Raw genomic sequence first — 22,033 nt, 5'->3', positions numbered from 1 at the left:
CGTTTGCTCATCAAACACCTACTGAGCACGTACTGGGCGCCAGCCCTGCCTGACGACCTGGAGTATGGTGACCACTGAGACCATGCTTATGCTCAAGTCTAGTACGTGGAGACCCGGCATGTATATGCTTGGGGCTGGGAATGGTAGAGGACGAGGGCGCTGGAGGTCCAGGGGAGGGAATGTCCGCCTGAGACACCGAGACTTCTGGTGCTGTCCCTCCGGTGACTGGATGGCCCTGCCCGCCTGGGGCTCTGGGTGAGTTCTGGCTGCTGGATTGCTGTTCAGGCTGACTGGATGTCCATGACCTTCTCTTCCTGTGTCTCTTGTGCAACTGAAGGGTCGATGCTTGCCGAGTGGCCCTTCCCAGGGAGGGGTTCCGGGTCTCTCTGCTGCCTCTCCCTCTCCCTCCAATCTCCTCACTTTGGGCTGGCTCAGCCCCTTGGCAGTGAGGCCTGCCTCCCTTGACTAACTGCCTTTTCTGGCCCTTGCAGCTTCGAAGTCTAATGAGAAACAGCTTTTTATTCTCAAGTAAGAAGTGTTGAGTTGGTGAGGTGTTATTGCTGGGCATGCCGAGCACGGGGACCTGCAATAAATGTTTTTCCTTTCTCTGGCCCACCAGGCCAAGGGAGTCAGCTCTCCACTGAGTCCTGGGCTAGCGGCCTGGGAATGTGGGTCCCTCAGGCCCTCTGCAGCTGCCCCAAGGCCTGTGGTAGCCTCCTTCCTGCCTCTGCCCGACCCCACCCACCAGCTGTGCCATCTCCCTTCTGCCTAGACGCTCACTTGGAGAAATCCTACCTCACTTGGACAAATTCCTGAGGCCCAGCCAGCTCGGACCTCACTTACTTACTTCTGACAGTCTTCTGAGTGTGCCTGATGGTCTTTCCACCCTATCATGCCAGGACCCCATGGCCCTTGGCTCCCTCTAGACCATAGTCTTTGAGGGCAGGGCGTGGATTAGGGCTTTGAATCTTCAAGAGATGCTTGCTGACTCTGTGTGCTTGTGCATTTAACTTCTCTGTGTGGAGCTGGCTTCCTGAGAGAGCCATTTCCACGCCTTCTGGGCTGGCCTGATAACATCCCCCTGCCCTGCTGGAGTCATTTCCTGCCCTGCTGAGCCCTGGGGACAGGCCAGACCAACTCCAAGATGACTTTCAAGTTACCTTCTCTCTTATTAAACAAGGTTTTTCGAGGGGAAGTGTGTGTGTGTGTGTGTGTGTGTGTGTGTGCGCGCCTCTGCGCGTGCGCGTGCGTGCGTTAAACCAGTACGCTTGTCTCTTCTCCCAGCGCAGTGGAAGTAGTGTCTTCTGTTCCCACGTTTTACTCTCTCATCCTGTCCTTCCAGCCTCTGCATTGTGTGTGAACACGGGGAGGAGGCTTTGGCATGAAGCCTGGACTCCCAACTACCAAGATTTTCCCAGAATATCGTTTCTGCCAATTTCTTTGAGTTCCTCAATCTTTGACTTTTGGCATCTTTGCCTTTCAGTCAAGATCCAAATAGCAGGTCCTCGGAACTGGGTCATAATTTGAGCAAAGATAGTGGAGGAGGGACAACGGGGCCCGGAGGTAGACACGCAAAGGCCTGGGTCTTGGTCAACAGTCATACCCCCTCTACGTGCCAGGCACCCCGGGAGGGCGGGTAGCTGAGTCACCAGAGACTAAGGTACTTGAGTAGGTCCTGTCCACGAAAGGGAGACCCATGGATTGATGCACTCATTTCAGAAATATTTAGAGAAACACCTACCACGTGCTGAGTCCTGGAGACGGGGCATGAATGTGAGAGGGACAAGGTGGAGGTCAGAGCCCAGGGAGTAAGGTACAAGGATTTTGGCTCTCCCCTTTGGGTGAGAGGGGAGCCACGGGAGGGCTTTGAGAAGCGGGGTGGCATGACCTTGCCTTCTCCAGCCAGCTGCTTGACAGTGGCCCTACCCAGGTGAAGCCCAGCTCTCTGCCTGCTCGTACGTGCCGCTGAGCAGCTACACGTCGTGGGAGGAAGCCCTCAGCCTCACTGGTCGTCTGCACTTGATGACCAGTGACCTCAGAGGCCCTGCCATGCTTCTGGCACGTTCGTAGCCCTGCTTTCACGCACTCTTCCCCTTCTCAGGCCTTTTATCGGAATGCCATCCTGTCACTCCTGGCTCATGACCTGGTATGAACTTTACTGAGGACATAGGAGCAGTTAGGAAAGCCCCTCATTACCCACCACTGAGTCGGCCTTCTCCCCCTCCTGTCACTGTGCGGAGGCTCCAGCTCCTTTCCAAGGCCTGCAGCCCCTGCACCTTTGCTCCGAATCCCTCTGTTCGCGCCTCCTCGGGACTTCACAGCTGCTGACATTTCTCCTCTCTTCTGGATCAGTTCTCTGTCTCTGTCTTCTTTCCCGGGTCATTCCCTCGAGGATTCAGACACCCTAGACTCTCCTGTAAAAACCTTCCCTAAGCCCACATCTCTGTGACTTACTGCCCGCCTCTCTGCTCCGTCTCAGCAAAGCCTCTTCAAAGAACCATTGTCTCCTCAGCCTGCTCCTTTGAGCTTGTACCCCCCACCCTGCACACCCCGAGACCTCCCATGTCACGGTCGCCCTCTGATGTGGCCTCCCTGTTGCCAAATCTAATGGTTATGTTTGTGTTCTTATCTTCCTCCATATTCCAGCTGCCTTTAACCCACTTGGCCACTCCTTCTTTCTTTCTTTTTTTTTTTTTTAAAGATTTTATTTATTGATTTGACAGAGACACAGCGAGAGAGGGAACACAAGCAGGGGGAGTGGGAGAGGGAGAAGCAGGCTTCCCATGGAGCAGGGAGCCCGATGCGGGGCTCGATCCCAGGACTGTAGGATCATCACCTGAGCCGAAGGCAGATGCTTAACGACTGAGCCACCAGGCGCCCCCACTCCTTCTTTCTGGAAACTTCAAATCTGTTTCTGTAACAAACACGGTCCTGGTTTCTTTTTCTTTTTTTTTTTTTAATTTTTATTTATTTGACAGAGAGACAGCAAGAGAGGGAACACAAGCAGGGGGAGAGGGAGGGGAGAAGCAGGCTTCCCATGGAGCAGGGAGCCCGATGTAGGGCTCAATCCCAGGACCTGGGATCATGACCTGAGCCGAAGGCAGACGCTTAATGACTGAGCCACCCAGGGGCCCCGGTCCTGGTTTCTTTAACTGGGTCCTTCCATTCACTCTCCTCTAGCTTTGACGCCAACCTCCATCCACTGACTTGATTTCTCTACTTGGGTATCAAATGTTATTTAAGTTAGAACAGAACTCTTGGTTTGATTTCTGCTCACCTCAGTAAATGGCAAGATGGTACCATTTTCTAGTCCAATGTGCAGTCTCAAAGCTAAAAGTAAAGAATTTCTTTTAATCCCTCTCCATTCCCATCACTGCTGTCACTAATGATCACACATCTACTGGCTTAAAATAATGCAGATGTGTTCTCTGGCAGTTCTGGAGGTCAGAAGTTGGACATGGGTCTCATTCAGCTAAATTCAGGTGTCCGCAGGGCTGTCTTCCTTCTGGAGCCTCTGGGCAAGAATCCGTGCCCTTGTCTTTCCCGGTCTCCACGGCTGCCCACGTTCCTTGGCTCTCGGCCCCTCCCCCACCTCTAGAGCCCGCAGTTTAGCTTCCTCTGTGACAATACCTGCTTCTGCCACCGCGTCTCCTCGGACTCTGACCCGCCTACTTCCCCCTCCCACGACCCGGCGTGCCCACCCACATAATCTAGGATAATCCCGTCTTAAGGTCCGCAACTTAATCACACCCCCAAAGTCCCTTTTGCCATGTAAGGTGACATATTCACAGGTTCCAGCAACTAGGACACAGTCATCTCTGGGGTGTGGGGGGTATTATTCGGTCTGCCACACCTCCAGTCCAACCCATTAGTAAGTCTTGTATATCTTACCTCCAAATTGTGTCCTCCCTCCGCTTGTCTCTCCCTTTCTGCACTCTTTCTCACCTCTGCCCCCTTGTCCCAGCGTCTGTCACCCCCCCGCCAGACTCCCGCAGTGACCTTCTGACCGTCCCTGCCATCGCCTCGACCGCTCCAGCCCCAATTTCGTTCTCCACACAGTGAACCTAAACCAGATCCCTTCACCCCTGCGTGCACACTCTCCACTCCCTCCAGAGGCTTCCAGGTGTACTTCAGAGGAAAGCCACACTGCTGACCACAGTCTACGAGCGTGCTCATGGCTGCCCTTACCCGCCTCTCTGACTACCCTGATCCGTCCCCACCGTTCCAGCCACACGGCCCTCTTGCTGTTCCTCGAACGTGCCAGCCATGTTCCCACCCCAGGGCCCTTCCACGGGCTGCAGGGTGCTCTTCCCGCGGATCTTTGCCTGGCAGACTCTGTCTCGTCATGCAAGTCTCAAACTCAGACTGCTTGGAGACTCTGGCCCTGATCCGACTGCCCAGTCTCAAATAGCCACCCGGTCACTCCCTGTCACGTCCCCGTTTTAACTCTCCGCTGATCTCTTACCACTAGCTGGCCTTTTTCTGGTTTGTCTCCCCTTCTGGAATGTAAGCAGCACAAGGGCAGAGACCCCTCTGTCTCCTTCACTGCTGTCCGTGCCAGATGCTGGCAGGTGCTAAGTAAATGCTGGCTGGTGTGTGAATGTGAGGAGCATGGGGAGCTCAGGCCGAGGGAGCAGGAAGGCTTCTCCAAGGTGACCCTGAAACGCATCTCACACGATGCCTGGATTTTGGCAGAAGAAGGGAGGGAGATACAACGTGTCCAGGCACCCTCAGGTGAGACAGATTGCCACGGCCTCGGAAGGATGCGGGGGGCCTGGAGAGTGTGCATACGGGAGGCTGGTGGCCCAGGGAGAGCGGATGACAAGCTCTCAGTCATAACCGCAGATGCAGACCTCCTCCACCTGGCTCTGAGATGATGGGCCAGGTCGTGTGACCCCCTTGTGGGTGACCAGACTAGGCATTCCAGAGTCAGAGCACACTCCAATACAGGCCATCTTCTTTTCCTTTTAAATTAACTACTTAATGTTTTGTGCAGGTCATGAAGGTACATGGTACTAAAAATCAAATAATACAAGAGAGAAAAGTAACTTCCTTCCTACGTCATCTCTGTGCCCTCCTGCCCCTTTCCACAGACGTAGCCACTCTTAGGACTTTCCTGGGGGGTCCTTTCAGAAATATTCAGCATATATGTAGATTTATTAGAAAGTGTGTTGTTGGTTTTGTTTTTTTTACACACAATAGTAACAGACAGCACACCCTATTTGTATCTCTCTCTGACGTTGTTACCTACTGCTGTGTAACAGACCATCCCAAACTCAGTGTCTTAAAACAGCCACCTTTTATTATTTGTCACCATCCTGGGCTTGCCCGGGCTCGCTCCTGCGTCTTCAGCCAGCTGCGGGTCGGCTCCGTGACGTGGCTGCCCTTGGCTGGCTCGCTCACGTGGCGGGGCCTGGCTGAGACGACTCAGCTCTGTTCCCCGTGGCCTTCCTTAGATCCAGGCCAGCCCGGCCACGGGCTCAAGGTGGTCACAGAGAAGCAAGCGGGAAGCCGATGTGTAAGTCCGTTTCCCAGCTTCTGTGTGTGTCGGATGCACTACTGTCCTATCAATCAGAGCAAGTCACGTGGCCCAGCCCAGAGTCAGCGTGAGCGGCCACAGAGCATGTGGATTCAGGGAGGTGTGAAGCCCTGGGGTAGTGTGTGCAGTCAGCCTACCACGGGGCTGTATGGAGATCCGTTTCCTTCGTGTAGTGGACACATCATGTCCCATCACGTGGGGTGTAGCATAATTCATTTAACACGTCCCAGGTGAGGACCGTCCGGGTGTGTTCTGTCCTGTGCTCTTACCACGAGGGCTGTACGTAGCCAGCATTCCTGTATGTACCTCTTGGTGCCCGAGAGCGCATGTATGTAGGGGAGAAGTTACTAAAACTGGGCTTTCTGGGTCAGGAGATGTAGGTACGTAAGTCATTTTATAGATGTTGCTCAGTTGCCCTCTGCAGACACTCATTCCATGATGCTTCTACCAACACTGTCCAACAGTGTCTGTGTTTCTGTCACTTTTTGGTGGGGAGGGGGATGACAGGTGTTGCGAGTGCTGGGAGAGACACCTGTGACTTACAAGAAGCCGGGTCAGTGAGGGGACGAAATTCACTGAGGTCGTGCTGAGACCAAGAGACGGAGAAGCTGGCTGTCTCTGCTGGGTGACAGAGAGCTGAAGAACCGGCTCCTGCCTGAACGGGGATTTGTTTTTCCTCTTGGATCACAGCCACGACAGGAATGGTTTGAATAGACCTAAATGCTTCTCGATTGACAAATCCCAGTTGTTGAGATTTTTTTTTTTTTTTTTTTTGGTATTGATATCAAGTACTCCCTGGAATAGAGTAGAAACCCTAAGCTTTTTCTTCCCCATCTGATCAAATCTCTGGGTGTCAGCTGTTTATCCCTCAAGGGAGAAGGCTGGGAGGAAGGGGCAGTCACCTCAGGGGGCAAAGGCCACAGCCCCCACCCCCCCCCCTCGGTGGGGGGTATCAGGGAGGCCGAGGCTGCTGGGCGTGGAGCTGGGCCAGCTTGGGGCTCAGGGGACTGTTTGGAGATGAAGCATGGCACCAGAGTGCCCCGCCCCCGGGGGGCTAATTCCCCTTATTCTTCTCAGTGACGGTCCCCAGGAGTGGTCTCTGTTCGGCTTCAGGCTTTGGCTCCACGTAAGTTCCTGGGGAGCTGGTTTCTGCAGCCTCACTTACACCCTGAAAAATGCCCGAAGGAAAGCTGGAACGAGCCCTGGGCACCCCTGAGTCCCTCCTCACTCCCGTCCCCTGAGAGTCCTAGCAGGTGGAGCAGGAAAGGGACTTAGGAACGGCCTGCTCACACAGCTGGTTGGGAGGGAAGCTGGGCCCCTTTTCTGGAGGCTGATGTCCACATGCTGGGGCCACAGGGCAGGGAGACGGCCTGGGTTCAAAATCCCTGCTCCGGGATGGACTGGCTGTACGACCTTTGGCAAGTTGCTTCACCTCTTGTGCCCGGTTCTCCATTTGTGAGATGGAGATGCTAACAGGCCCTAGCGAGGTTGGGAGGACTAACGGGATCGTGTAAACGGCTTAGCCCACTGCGCGGCATTTAGTAAGCGCCCAGCATGGCTTGTCTAGTAATAAATGTTGCACAATGTTCTTATCTTCCCACTGGATTGCAGGCCTCTTGAGCACAGGGCTTTCTGACCTCATTAGATCCAACATAACCATTCTGGGAAATAGCAAGTCCAAAACGAATGGCAGTAACAGGAACAGTACCGCACGTCTACTCAGCACCTGCTTTGTACCTTATGCATTGCATACATGATGTCTTAGCCTCACAGTAGCCAGGTGAGGAAACTAAGGTTCAGAGAGGTTAAGTAACTTGCCCAGTGCCACACAGCTAGTAAGCAGCAGAGCTGGTATTAAGCCTGGGGCTGCCTGAGGCCAGAGCTCTGTCCTCCACGTTGTAATGCTGGGCTTTTGCATTCTGGAAAGTACATGCCTGGCCCCACCGTGCAGTCCTGCTTCTCCACCTGCAGTGTGGCTTGCCTGGCTGCGCCCTACCCTGTGCCTGGCGAGTGTGAGTAGGCAAATGAGTGGGGGAGAGATACTCAGATTTAAGTCTTTCATGTGGCAGAATCCTGATGTAAGGGCTCCCTGTTCCTGTGGGGTAGCCGGAAACTCTCAAGGCAAATCCCAGAGCTCACCTTGTTTGCTCGCACTTCTCAGGGATCACTTTTCTCTGTGGTCCCACGTCCAGAGTCATGAGAATTGTTTTTCCATATAGTCTACCCTGTGTTTGTGGTTATTTTATACAGGAGGGTAAATTTGTTCCATCTTGGCTGGAAGTGAAAGTTCTATTTTTAGCTTTTTATTCTCTTTTATTTCATACTTAATTCTTTAATCCAGCTGGAATTAATTTTCTTGTATGCCCGAGGGGCCTTTGTTTTCCTTGCACCTCACTCTCCCAGCGTGTAAGTGGACACACTATGGGCAGTAACAGCTGGCTAGGTGACCTCTGTTTCTTTCGTCACTTGCAGGCTCTGAATCGGGAACCCGCAGGTCCTTGACAGGAGCACCCAGTGCCGTGGAGTGTTGGTCAGGCTGCTGAGCTCCTGCCTCATGAGGATGGAGCCTTGCCGTCTCTGTATGATTTCTCTGGCCTGAGTTCATGGATATTTTTCAGATCTTTGCCCTCCTGGTTGGGAGAGTGAGTGGTAGGGAAGTCACCTTTTTCAAAGGAGAGCAAAGAAAATGTGGTTTGCTTGGGAGATTCATTGGAGCCTGAAAATGTTTACAGTTGCACAAACGATTTTGCAACCACCATGCTAATTTCAAATTGGAATGTAAGCTCTTTGCTCAGAGTGCACAGCTCCTTCCAGACCTGAGGAGCTGATCCTTGCCTACCTGGCAGGAAACTCGCAACTCTGGCCATCTTCCTCTCTCTGCCCTTCATGGTTCAGCTCTAACAAATTACTTAGGGTTCCCCAGACAACTAGGCTGTGTCGTGCCTTTGCATATTCTGTCTCTGCTGCTTGAAAGACCTTTCTGCACATTTTCCATTTTGTAAACATGTACCTGTAATATTCTTGGTGAAGGCTTTGTCTCGTCCTCCGCCACCCAGGACTATACACATCTCCAGTAGAGCTGCAGTGTGCGGAGTGGTGCTGAGGGACTAGAACTTCCACGAGGGGAGGGACTGTGTCTCCTCATTCTGTGCAAAGCCTCTTCCTCTCAGCCGAACCTTTCCAAGGGCCCGCCCAGTTGTTCTGATAGAGCTGGGCTCTCTGCACATCTTAGCAGCAAGGCTCTTGTGTGACCCCCAGTATCAGGAGATCAAGAAACTAAAAGGCTGTAAATCCTACAAAGCGCTAAGGTGGTAGTTTTATACTTCTCTTTATATGTAGTCCTTTGTTTAAATATTTTTGCAAGCCTAGGCTATAAAGCCAGTGAAATAGGAGAGGTGATGTCAGGGTGTTCTATCAAAACCCTTAATTGGGTTCTGTGGGATTCCTTCTAGACATGAGGGACTCTGGGAATGAGTATTGATTGGTAAGGTGTTCTCAGATAGCAGTTCTCAACTTAAAGCCTGTTTGGTGGTGGGGAAATCTAGCTAGGATAACAGTTTGGCCACTGTAACTAAGGTCAGAGTAACCGTGACTAAAGCAAGAGCAAGGTAGAAGTTAATGTTTCTCTCTCATGTAATAATTGATCATAAATAGTCCAGGGCTCAGTGACAGCTCCTGAGTGTTGGAGACCAAGGCTCCTAATGTTGTGCTCCAAAGTAGATGGCTTCCATCTTGAGGACCGGAATGGATGCACCATTTTCCACCAGCCAAGACTCACTCCAGCTAATGGGGTAGGGTGAAGAGAAACTGGACGGTAAGCTCATTCCCTGGAAGGGCCCAGCAGAGAAGCTGCATACAGTACTTCTGCTCACATCCCATTGGCCATAACTTAGTCACGTGGCAGCCTCCAGCTCCCGGAGAGCCTGGGAAGTAGTCTTTACGTTGGCAGCTATGTGCACTGATAAAACTCAGGGACTCTAATACTAAAGGAAGAAGGGGAGAGTGAATATTTGGGGACAGCTGACCGATTGTGCCACCAGGACCAGGCCTAACACAGGAGGGTATAGTCCAAGTGCCTTGGCCCATCATTCAGTTAATTCACCATTTATTGAGCACAGACTCCGTGCCAGACGTTGTGCTCGGCTCTGAGACCAAAAACTAAGCAACACACAGATTCTTCCTTCAGGCCTCTCATTACAGTCTGGAAGGGGCAGACAGATATGTGAACACCCAGGTTGGGGTGCTTGAGGTTCCTGGGGCAGCTGGGGCTGGCTTGGGATAGGGCCTGTGTGGGGAGAGATGTGAACAGTGCTTGAAAGATTAATAGGTCCTTATCAAGTAATGGTGGATGGTGTTCCTGGTATTCCGAGTCGTCCCAAAGGCGTGGAGGAGGAGGTTCACAGGGCCTGCGTGTGGAGAACTGCCTGTGGAAACTTCCAGGTCCTGTTTTCCATGGGGATGGGGCTGAGCGGGGAGAAGGGAACCGTTAGTCCCATGTTCTGCTCCCCACTTAAGTCTCCATTCTTGTCCCCTCACTCACCCACACCCTCTTCTCTGGCCACTTGGTCCAATGTGCTTTCACCTTCACACTTTTCTTATGTTCTGCTGTTCCTCAGCCTGGTTTGCCTTTCCCTGTCCTGTTAGCCAGTCCACATCCTACTCAGCCTGTCAGGTCTAGTTGAGAGGTGTGGCAGGCCAGGCCACAGTATTTCCCTCACTGAGAACTCATTAGCTCTCATCCACAGTCTTGCTACGGTCGTGGTATTATTCCCCTTTCGTAAATGCAGGCTGGTGCTTCAAGAGGGTGAGCGATGTGCCCCCGGTCCCACAGCTAGAAAGAGGTGGCAGACAGCAGAGGGCCCGATCTGCTGTCCTTTCTGCTTGTTGGCCTGGGGAGTCTGCTCGGGGCAGCCATTTCCAGCTGGTCAAAGGAGCCCGAAGCAGGGAGGTAATCAGAGTGGGGGTGGAAATGAGGGATATGCGGAGATAGGAATCTTCAGCTCACATATACAGAGGGGCTTTCTTAGAATTGCCCCCCAAAACACCGAGGCTAAATCCTAGGGCCACAGACAGTGTGACAAACTGGGAATTATATCTACGACTCTGAATCTCATGTTATTTTATTTTTTGGAAATTTAAAATCTACAAAAGAGAAAGTCAATGTATACTAATAGTCTCACCACTCAAATAACCACCATTAATGTCCGAAGATATATACTTCCAGTTTTTAAAGAAGAGTCACAGTTTTTCCTAAAAGCAATATAAAATGATTCTGCTCAATAAAAATAATTCAAACTGCAAAGATGAGAGTGAAAAAATTATCCCAAATCCTATCATTTGGAAATTTTTATTACTTATTCTTAAGTGATACTCATTCTAGACATCTTTTTAGGGAAACAGACAGAATAAAGATAAGCAGGCATACTTTTATAAATGGTGATCACACTCCCATCTGATACCACAGCCATTAGCCATGGGTACCTGCTGACCACTTGAAATGTGGCTGGTTCGAATTGAGATGTGTCATAAGTGTAAAGTACACCCTAGATTTGGAAAACTTTTTTTTTTTAAGTCATCTCTACGCCCAACCTGGGGCTCAAACTCATGACCCCAAGATCAAGTCACATGCTCTACTGATGGGGCCAGCCAGGCGCCCTTAGATTTGGAAAACTTAGTACGAACAGGAATATAAAACATGTTGATAATTAAAAAATGTGGATTGCTTGTTCAACTAACAATATTTTGGATATATTGAGTTAAATAAAAGATATTATCAAAATTAACTTCACTTGTTTCTTTTTCCTTTTTTATTTTTATTTTTATTTTTATTTTTTTTTAAAGATTTTATTTATTTATTTGACAGAGAGACACACAGCGAGAGAGGGAACACAGGCAGGGGGAGTGGGAGAGGAAGAAGCAGGCTTCCCGCAGAGCAGGGAGCCCGATGCGGGGCTCGATCCCAGCACCTTGGGATCATGACCTGAGCCGAAGGCAGACGCTTAACGACTGAGCCACCCAGGCGCCCCTCTTTTTCCTTTTTTAACATAGCTACTGCAACTTTTAAAATAACATGTGGCTTGCATCCATATCTGTTGGGCAGCAGCTATTTTATTATTTTATTTTATTTTTAACGATTTTATTTATTTATTTGACAGAGAGAGAGATAGACAGCAGGAGAGGGAACACAAGCAGGGGGAGTGGGAGAGGGAGAAGCAGACTCCCCACTGAGCAGGGAGCCCGATGCGGGGCTCGATCCCAGGACCCTGGGATCATGACCTGAGCTGAAGGCAGACGCTTAATGACAGAGCCACCCAGGCGCCCCGGGCAGCAGCTATTTTAAAAATAAAGTATTAATAAGTACTGATGGGAAGAAGGAAAGGAAAGTGAATCTAAGGGAATTGTTGAGCTCTAGATAAATGCTTCACCATGTGGCATTGTTTCCCGAAAGAGTGCAGTAAAGTTTTAAAAAGATTGGTGTCATGTTTTTTTCTTTAAGCATGTATTACCTTGTTTTGAAAGATGGTACTCTGAAGCACTTCCCAATTTTGATACATTGTCATTTTTGCACTGGGTTGGTTTATGGCAGTCCCGTTCTGTTCCGTAACTAATTCTTGTAGGCATTCGGTATTCTGTATGTCAATGCTCTGATCCTCACTGTCAGGCCTCTGCCCACACATCCTTCATCCCTGAGCCCTGGATTTCTCTATTAGCTGCATTTCAGTCTCAGGAAGGGCTCATGCTTCTGGGAGGAGGCCGCTTGCTGCCCTTGCACCTGACCGGGGTTACAGCGGCTCCAGGCCTCTTGGGTTGAGCTCTGTGTCCCTGTGTCCTCTGCAGACGTTGTGTCCTTGTCTTCTGCTGTAGGACGCTGCTGTGGTCCTGCCTGATGTTCCCTCAGCTTGTAGGCAATTTGCTTTTCCTTCTTGGACAACTTAGAGAATTCTTGAGTTCAGTAACTTAACTCCGCCCTGGTTTACTGTGGCTTGGCCCATCCCAGGACCCCAGGTCTCATCTCTAAGAGACTATTTCGGGCTTCCCAGTACACAGACAGAGGCACTGCTGAGAAGTTTAGATTTGGCAGATTTGGGTCACTGACCAGAGGACTGGGAAGGCTCTCCTTATAGCTCACTGCCTTAGTGGACCTACCACTCAGAATCTCAGTGGGTGCTCCGTGACTGTTTCTTGACGTAATTTTAGATTACCTAAATAATAGGCCAATCTGTTCTCCTTTCTGGGACCGGAATGTTAAAGATAAAACTAGAGTCCACTTTGGCCCCTAACTCCAGTTGAGGTCCTCCCCGCTCTGCACCCCAGTGAGAGCTACAATCGTGGATTTGAGGTACATCCTTCCAGACCTTTTACACTGTGCTTATATTTTAATACAGTTCGGTCCTGTCCCGTCACAGAATAAATAGGTTGTGCTCACGCTGGTGTATGAATTGTTCTGGGTTTATTCAGAACATCTAGATGTGCGGATTCCCAAGAGCTACTTCTGGAGTGAGCTCTTCATTCTAATTAACAGGCCAACGTGGACAGTAACGGAATTGTAACTCTAAGTAGTGTAGTCTTAGGAGTAAAACCTTCATCTAGACATTCCTAGTTGTTAGTGTCTGTATAGCTTCGACTTTTAGGCAGAAACAGACTGCGTGCATTCAGGTCATTTTGACACAAACTCATTTTAAGAATCTGTAGAGACATTGCTCCAGCTCACATCCATGGGTAAGACCACAGAACACAAAAGAGCTAGGAGATTTCACTACATCAGTTTTGGAAAATACATAGTATTATTTTGTACAGATCATGCCGAAAAATAGCGTAAGACAGACAGCTGTGTTTTCCTCCTGAGCTTGCGCTCTCTCCATGTTAATACGTATCTAGTCTTTCTAGATTCAATAAATGTGTGACAAAGGAATGAGCTACCCCCTGTCTGTGTACACATTCTGGAACATTCTCTTTTTTTAAAGATTTTATTTATTTATTTGAGAGAGAGAGAGCACATGAGAGGGGGGAGGGTCAGAGGGAGAAGCAGACTCCCCGCTGAGCGGGGAGCCCGATGCGGAACTCAATCCTGGGACTCCAGGATCACGACCTGAGCTGAAGGCAGTCGCTTAACCAACTGAGCCACCCAGGCGCCCACATTCTGGAACATTCTTATTAATGAACAGAATTCACTGTAAGCTGGTGCCCACTTGGACTCCCTCTAGGGCTATGAAGTTCCAGAAGGGCCTTGCTGGGGGCGTGGAGCAAGGGTGTGGTGGTCCTGAGGTCCCCGGGCGGAGCTTCCCAGCACACAGACCATTCCCGGCTCCCATTTAGCTTCTCATTTTGTTCTTTGTAGATGACATGGCAGAGCTCCTCCTCGGGGAGTCGAAGCTGGAGCAGTCCCTGAAGGAACACCCCCTGCGGCAGGGGGCCAGTCCCCGAGGCCCCAGGCCCCAGCTGACCGAGGTCCGCAAGCATCTGACCGCCGCCCTGGACCGCGGGAACCTAAAGGTACTGTGGGTCTCCGAGCTGAGGGGGGCAGTGGGGTGATGCTTGTTCTGCCTCCTCAGGGCAGTGAGCCATGGGGAAGGATGGCCTGCAATGGACCGGGCAGTGGTCAGAGCGCACGAGCACGCTGCCACAGCGCGGCGTCTCAGAAGCAGGCCTGCTCACCGTGGGATCGGCGTGTCGGCCCCCTGTCCGGCTGACCACCTTATGGGGGCTTCCAGCTCACTAGGGTCTCTCTGGTGAGTCTTCAGTGACACATTATTCTGAAAAATCTTCTCCAGGTGCTTGGAAGAGAGCTGTTGTATATGGACCAGAGCTCAACCTGACGCCTTGGCCCACTCTAGGAAAGAGAAGAGTTAATCAGGAGTGCCATTTACCGCACAATTCCTGCCTGAAATATGCAGCTCCTGAACGTCCCCAGGCTGCCGTGGCCCAGAACCGTGTGGGGCTCCTCCTGGCGAGCACAAGCCTGGTACTTTGGTGGGGGAGGCAGCCAGGATGGAACCGTCCCTCTGCCTGAGCAATGGCCCTAACCTTCATGGCCCAGGAGACCTTAAGCGCTAGCCTTCTGCTCTGCTCCTTCCCTGCCCTGTCTTCCCATCTCTAGACTCAGCTTTCCCTCTCATCACATATTCTTTTCTTGCTTCCTTTAAATCTCCTTTCCTTTAGGTTTTGCTCCCCCTGTCCCCGCCGCTCCCCACACCCATTAGCTCACTTACGGGGCTCTGAGTTCTTCCCCGCCCTGAAGGCTGGTTCTTCCTGCTCTTCGGAGGTCACGCTCCTCCAGGTAGCTGCCTGCACCCAGCCCCAGGCCCCTCAGCGTCTTCAGCTGCCGTCATGCTGTTGTGCACCCCTCACTGTTATCTCATCTCCAGAACTTTTTTATCATCCCAGACTGAAACTGTCTATGCATGAGCCTCCATCTCTGCATGACTCTCCATCCCCCCCTCCGCCCCTGGCAACCCCCAATCTACTTTCTGTCTCTATGATTCTGACTGCTCCAGGTCCCTCATATAAGCGGAATCGTAGAGTATTTGTCTTTTTATGACTGGTTTATTTCATTAACATAATGTCCTCAAGGTTCATCCATGTTGTAGCATGTGTCAGAATCTCTTTCCTTTTTAAGGCTGAATAATACTCCATTGTAGGTTTATACAGCATTTTGTTTATCCATCCGTGAGTGGGCACTGAGATTGCTTCTGCCTTTTGGTACTTTGAATAATGCTGCTATAATACAGACTTTTTTTTTTTTAAGAGGGTGGGGAGAGAGAGAAGGGGAGAGAGAGAGAAAGGGCAAAGGGAGGGAGAATCTTAAGCAGGCTCCATGCCCAGTACAGAGCCTGATGTGGGGCTTGAACTCATAACTCTGAGATCATGACCTGAGCCGAAATCGAGAGCTGGACGCTTAACTGACTGAGCCACCCAGGTGCCCTGAATAGTGCTGCTATGAATGTGGGTTTACAATATCTCTTCCAGATCTTGCTTTCAGTTCTTTTGGGCATATACCCAAAAGTGGAATTGCTGAATCATATGGTAATTCTATGTTTATTTTTTTAAGGAACCTCCATAGTATTTTCCCATAGCAGCTGCACCATTTTACATTTTACCTTCTCACCAACACTGAGTTCCAATTTCACCACATCCTTGTCAGCATTTTTTATTTTCTGTTTTTTGGTATTGTTTTGGTTTTGGATAGTAGCCATCCTAATAGTTTTGAGGTGATATCTCATTGTGGTTTTGATTTGCATTTCCCTGATGATCAGGAATGTTGAGCATCTTTTCATGTACTTATTGGCTATTTGTATGTCTTCTTCAGAGAAATATTTATTCAGGTGCTTTGCCCATTTTTTATTTGGGTTGGGTTTTTTTTGCTGTTGTTCATTTGTAGCTCTTTGTCTTTAACCTTGATGATTTCTCTTTCCTTTTTCTTTACTTCCCATCTCAGAACCCTCCAGGGCTACTTCTCTGGACTTTATTCTCATGTTTGTGTACATCCCACCCCTCCCCCCCCGAGAAGCCATGTTTTCCTTAGCTTTACTTTTTGTATCTGTTTTGGAAGCTTGTGCCTATTCCCAAATTGTTGTGTGATCCCCAAGGAGGCCATCTCCCTCTCTGGGGCTTAGTTTCTGTCAGTTTGAATAGGGTGGGCTGTTGGAAGGGTGAGCTTGGACCCTCCCAGCTCTTAGATATTCCAAGCCTGTGAGCTTTCATTCAGAGATGTCCTTCCTCCTTGTCATCTGGTCACCTCCTTGGCCCTGGAGCAGTTGGGGGCTTGGGCAACATTTGTATAAGTGAGTGTTAGTGTTTGTCAGTTATATGGCTGCAGGCTTCTGGAAATGCGGGCAGAAAGCCTCCTTTCTTTCTTTTTTTTTTTTTTTTAAAGATTTTTTTTTAATTTATTTGACAGAGAGAGACACAGCGAGAGAGGGAACACAAGCAGGGGGAGTGGGAGAGGGAGAAGCAGGCTTCCCGCGGAGCAAGGAGCCCGATGCGGGGCTCGATCCCAGGACCCCGGGATCATGACCTGAGCCGAAGGCAGACGCTTAACGACTGAGCCACCCAGGTGCCCCAGAAAGCCTCCTTTCTAAATGGCCTCTGTGTATGTCTGTCTCCACTGGACACAGCTCCAGTCCCCTCAGGCTGGCTTGAGAGCATCAGTTAATTATTTTATTTTATTTTTTTTAAGATTTTATTTATTTATTTTAGAGATAGAGTGAGCGGGGGTGGAGGGAGGAGCAGAAGGAGAGGGAGAGGGACAAGCAGACTCCATGCTGAGCACAGAGCCTGATGCAGGGTTCGATCCCATGACCCAAGATCATGACCTGAGCCAAAATCAAGAGTCAGACGCTTGACTGACTGAGCCACCCAGGCACCCTGAGCATCACTTGAATATAGGAAGCTCAGTTTACTAAGCACTTGGTGCTGCATTTGGGCCTTTAAAAACACATATTCTCTCTTTCCCTGTTTCTTTTAAAGGGCCATGCCACACTTCTCTTCAGAGTCAGTTCATGATACTCGTCGGTCCTCATCAGTGAGAAAGGGTAGAGGGACAGTGGACACGTGGGCCATGCTTCCCAGGGACGGCCATCAGACTCAAGCATCCCTTCAAGAGGCCAGAGGGTGTGGCTGTGTGCTAGGGGAGAAAGATTGAGGATCATGCTCCAGGCCTGACATCTGGCTAGTTTGTTTCCTCCTTCCAGATCCCTAACTTCACTGGGAAAAATTAACCTTCTGGTTTACCAGGTGCTGATGGTTTTTTTGCTCTCCACCCAGTGCAGTATTAAGAACATGGAATTTCAAGTTAGAATTCCTGAGTTTGTGTTCCAGTTCTGGCTTTATAAGCTGTGTGATTCGGCGAAGTTACGTACCCTCTCTGAGCTTCACATTTCTCATCTGTAAGCATAGTTAGCTGGGGGTTGTCTTGAGGCTCAGATGTGGAAGCTCTTTCACAACGAGCACCAGAGACATGTCATTTACTGCGATGTTATTTTTCTCCTGCGGTCATTTTTAAGCTTCCTCTACCCTATAAAGAATGTTCCAAAGTTGCCCAGCTTTTGCACGGGTGTGTTGCCCCAAGAGCTGGCTACTGTGAAACTTGTTCTCTTCTTGACCTTAAATCAGTGCGTCTCCTGGTGGGGCGCTTGCTCAAGCCCAGTGCAGACAAGGTGCCCACAAAATACGCATGGACTGAAATAGGCAGGACCAGAGCAAGGTAGCAATGTGGTGGGGCAGAAGGAGCCTGGCCTGGGAGTCAGGAGACCTGCTTCTGAGTCAAGTCAAGAAAACTGTGTTTCTCCTGGGCAGGGCAGCACAGCTCTGTGCTGGGGCCAGTCTCCCCCACCCTGCAGCGGGCGGCCTCCGTGTGGGGTTGCCGACTAGACTCGCTCTGGCAAGGCTCTCCCAGTGCGTCCACACTGTGCCTTTGCACTTGGAATTTTGTTCAGGCTCCTGCATCTTTTACATCTGGCCTTGTAGTTTACTTTTCTTAAAAAAAAAAAAAAAAACTTAAAATTTTTTTTTCCAGTTGAATTAAACATCTTTTTCTTTTGGTAAAATATTATCTAACACAAACTTTGCCATCATAACCATCTTAAAGTATACAGTTCTGTGGCATTAAGTACGTCTGCACTGTCGTGCAGCCTCCACCACCGTCCATCCCCAGATTGAAGCTCTGGGCCTGGTAAACACCAACCTCTGCTCCCCTCCCCCTTCTGTTTGCTTTTAAACCAGCGGTCCCAGGGCTGGAAGGCCTAAGGGAGGAAGGAAGACAGCCTTGTCTGCCAGGAAGCTTTCTCTCTGGGTGGAGAACCCCTGTGGTAGGTCTTTTTTTCATAGCTCTTTTCCTCTTAACTCTTAAGTCTGCTTTGATTTCTCTGTTTGCAAAGATAATTCTAATTTCTTGCATTCTAATTTTCTTTCTCTCTCTCTCTCTCTCTGGCCACTCAAAAACCCCCTTTTTTTGTTCCTTTCAGGGTGCCTGACTGGCTTAGTCAGTAGAGCATGCCACTCTTAATCTCAGGGTCATGAGTTCAAGCCCCACGTTGGGCATGGAACCTACTTAAAAAATAATAATAAAATTTAATTTAATTAAAAAAAACCCCTTTTGTTCCCTTCCTTCCCTTTGCCCATTTTACCATCTCTCCAATGCTGCCCGCTGCCCCTGCTTCCTTTTTTTTTAAATTTTTTTTTTTAAAGATTTTATTTATTCATTTGAGACACAGAGATACAGAGAGAGAGAGAGAGCATGAGCAGGGAGAGAGGCAGAGGGAGAGGGAGAAACAGGCTCCCTGCTGAGCCGGGAGCCCGATGTAGGACTCGATCCCAGGACCCCGGGATCATGACCTGAGCCAAAGGCAGACGCTTAACCATCTGAGCCACCCAGGCGCCCCAACCCCTGCTTCCTTTCAAGAAATACTTTATGATTTCACTTATATGTGGAATCTAAAAAAAAAACACAGCAAATGAATAAACAGACAAACAAAAAGCAGAAACAGACCCATAAATACAGAGAACAAAGTGATGGTTGCCAGAAGGGAGGGGCCTGGGGGTGGACACAACAGGTGAAGGGGAGCAGGAGATACAGTTATGGACTGAATGAGTCACAGGAATAGAAGGCACAGCATAGGGAATATGGTCGATGATATTGTAACAGCACGGTATGGTGACCGACAGTGGCTACACTTACGGTGAGCACAGCATAGCTTAGGGGGTTGTCCAGTCACTATGTCGTACACCTGAAAAGTATGTAACATTGTGTGTCAACTATACTCAAATAAAGAAAAAAAAGAAAGAAAGAAATGCCCGGAAGCTGGCGATCCTGGCGGACAGCTGCTTTGCCATGCTCTGGCTGGTTACCTGGCATGGCCCACCCCGTCACGGTTACAGGGTACAGAACAGTGCAGCTTCCTGGCGTGCTCCTGTAAGCAGGAAAATCTAGCCTTCCATAGCTTGGGTTCCAAGGAGCAGGCCTGCGAGAGGGTGATAAATCTGTTTCCTTATATAGCAGGCTAGGCTGTCTCCTCTTTTCCTGCTGATGAGTGCTGGCCAGGGAGAAGGGCAGAGGATGAGGCCAGTGGGTATGGACTGGGGAAGCCAACCTCTCCTGCCTGGAGAGGAATGAGGACCCATCAGAGGACGAGGGCTAGAGCTCGCAGCCTCCGTGGGGGGTGGGGAGGACCAGGGCTCAGTCACCTCACCAAGCGAGAATGGCTCAGTGGGAAAACTTTGCCCCTGGAAAGAAAGCAAGTCCTGGGTTTTGCACCAATTTAGAAAACCTCTCTCTTTGGGTTATTCGGGTGATAGTCTTGTAGCACACCCCCAGTGCAGCGGGCAGGACGCACCAGCATGTCCTTTTTTGAGACGGGTGCTTGTATGTTTTGTTTGTAAAGCATCCCTCCATCCTTGGCCCAGCACAGCCAAGCACGGAGACCTGTGGGGAGCCTCAGTGTTCTGTTTTGTTTTGTCTTACAGCCACTTTTTTTTTTTTTTAAGATTTTATTTATTTATTTGACAGAGAGAGACACACAGAGAGAGGGAACACAAGCAGGGAGAGTAGAAGAGGGAGAAGCAGACTTCCTGCAGAGCAGGGAGCCTGATGCGGGGCTTGATCCCAGGACCCTGGGATCATGATCTGAGCCGAAGGCAGACGCTTAACCACTGAGCCACCCAGGCGCCCCTTACAGCCACTTTCTTGAAGTGGAGTTCATATGCCGTATAACTCACCCATTTAGAACGTACAGTTCAGTGGTTTTTAGTATATTTACAGACTTGTGCAGTCATTACCCCTAATTTAGAAAATTTTCATCGCCCCCAAAATAAACCCGTACCCATTAGCAGTCACCTGCCATCCCCCCACCCTCCAGCCCTAGGCAAACACACTAATCTACTTTCTGCCTCTATAGATATGACCACTCGGGGCATTTCATATAAATGGAAGCATGCAACATGTAGCCTCTTGTGATTGGCTTTTTCACCTGCCATGGTGTTTCTGAGGGTCATCCCTGTGGTAAGCATGGGGCACTGCTTCCTTCCTCACCGTGGCTGGGTAATGTTCCACGGTGGGGCCAGACCACATTTTCCTTATCCGTTCCTCAGTCGATGGGCATTCAGGTTGTTGGCACTCGCAGGGCCATGGCAAACGGTACTGCTGTGAACGTTCGTGTGCGCATTTTTGTGTGGAGAGCCCCGAGGCTTTGTGGCAGCAGGTGTCGGGTCCCCGAGGGAGCATTACTCCTAGCATCGTAGGAAAATGTTTTTCTCTCTCCTTTTCCTTCTAGTCAGAGTTCCTACAAGAATCCAATCTGATCATGGCCAAGTTGAATTATGTGGAAGGAGATTATAAGGAGGCTCTCAACATCTATGCCCGGGTGGGCCTCGATGACCTGCCGCTGACAGCCGTCCCTCCCTACAGGCTGCGCATGATTGCGGAAGCCTACGCCACCAAAGGTGAGCCCGCGCCTTCCCTCCCGGGAGGCCGTCCCCCGGGGCCACGCTGCGTGGAGCCCACAGGCCGAGCCTGTACCCTGGGCCAGCACCTCCGCATGGTGTGGGCCCCGCCACACCCTGTTCCCTCAGACCCTCAGTTCTTCAGTTACCCCTGAAATAAATGAGGGGCAAACATTTCAGTAAAGGGTCCAGATAATTAATATGCAATGAAATAGGGATTTTTTTTTTTTTGGTAATTAAGATAATGCACAGCACAAGCCAGGATTCTTGTCATATGGCCACTTGGCCACATGGCTGACCAGTTTTATTCATTAATGCCGCCTCTGGGCTAATTTAATTAAGGCTGATTGGTCCCTGCAAATGGCAGTCACTGTAATAGCCGGTCATCCAGTGTTTAGCCGTGTGCGTGGGGGCTCGGGGGCTGGAAGGAAGTGTAAACGTCAGCCCGGTTGCCAAGAAGGAGCTTGCAATCCCATGGGAGAGGATGCAGTCCCACGGAGAGGAAAATGACAGACGCAGGACACACACATTGTTTGACCTTTCCAAGCTGCCACTTCCTCATCTGTGAAATGGGTATAACCACATTCACTTCATAGATTTAGTCTAAGGATCAGTCAAATAATGTATGTAAAGCACTGACCACAGTACCTGGCACATACTAAATGCTCATCAAATAATATTTTAAAATATCAGCCCCAAACAAGGCAGCAGATGGTCAAAGTCAGGCATGGCTAACAGCTTTTTAGAGACAAGAGAGGTCACACAGGCCCACAGGGCCAGGAAGGCTTCCCGGAGGAGGAGGGACACTTTGAATTGGAAAGGCCATCGTAAGAGAGGGGCATCCGAAGCAGCTCCTCTCCCTCCTGCCACCTACTGTCCGAACCATGCATTGTGACTGACTGTGGCCAGCACGGAGGCCGGGGCCCTGGTCACTCGTGTGCTGTCGGCTGTCGGACTCGGCTGTCCTGCGCAATGGTGAGCAAAGACCCAGCCTGAGGCACACTTAAGAGCTTTGTGTCAGGGGTGACATATTCAACCTGTTCCCTGGGGAACCTCAAG

At 50.2% G+C, this 22,033-nt stretch overlaps 1 protein-coding gene across 6 annotated transcripts in view; it reads left to right on the top strand.

Moving 5' to 3' along the window:
- Nucleotides 1-22,033, top strand: part of TTC7B (tetratricopeptide repeat domain 7B) — a 246,829-nt gene that overhangs the window by 9,731 nt on the left and 215,065 nt on the right. For 5 of the 6 annotated variants that reach the window (XM_032405782.1, XM_032405781.1, XM_032405780.1 and 2 more), the window contains exons 2-3: nt 13,878-14,032; nt 20,806-20,974. In XM_032405782.1, the coding sequence (XP_032261673.1) occupies nt 13,878-14,032; nt 20,806-20,974 (324 nt within the window). Of the gene's footprint in view, nt 1-13,877; nt 14,033-20,805; nt 20,975-22,033 lie in introns of those variants that run through there. The other variant, XM_032405784.1, reaches the window with a different exon arrangement.

The sequence above is a fragment of the Phoca vitulina genome, unplaced genomic scaffold, assembly GCF_004348235.1.
Source record: "Phoca vitulina isolate PV1807 unplaced genomic scaffold, GSC_HSeal_1.0 scaffold7, whole genome shotgun sequence".
NCBI classification, from domain to species: Eukaryota; Metazoa; Chordata; class Mammalia; order Carnivora; family Phocidae; genus Phoca; species Phoca vitulina.
Note: the sequence above shows the minus strand (reverse complement) of the source record. Positions and strands in the feature narration are given on the sequence as shown.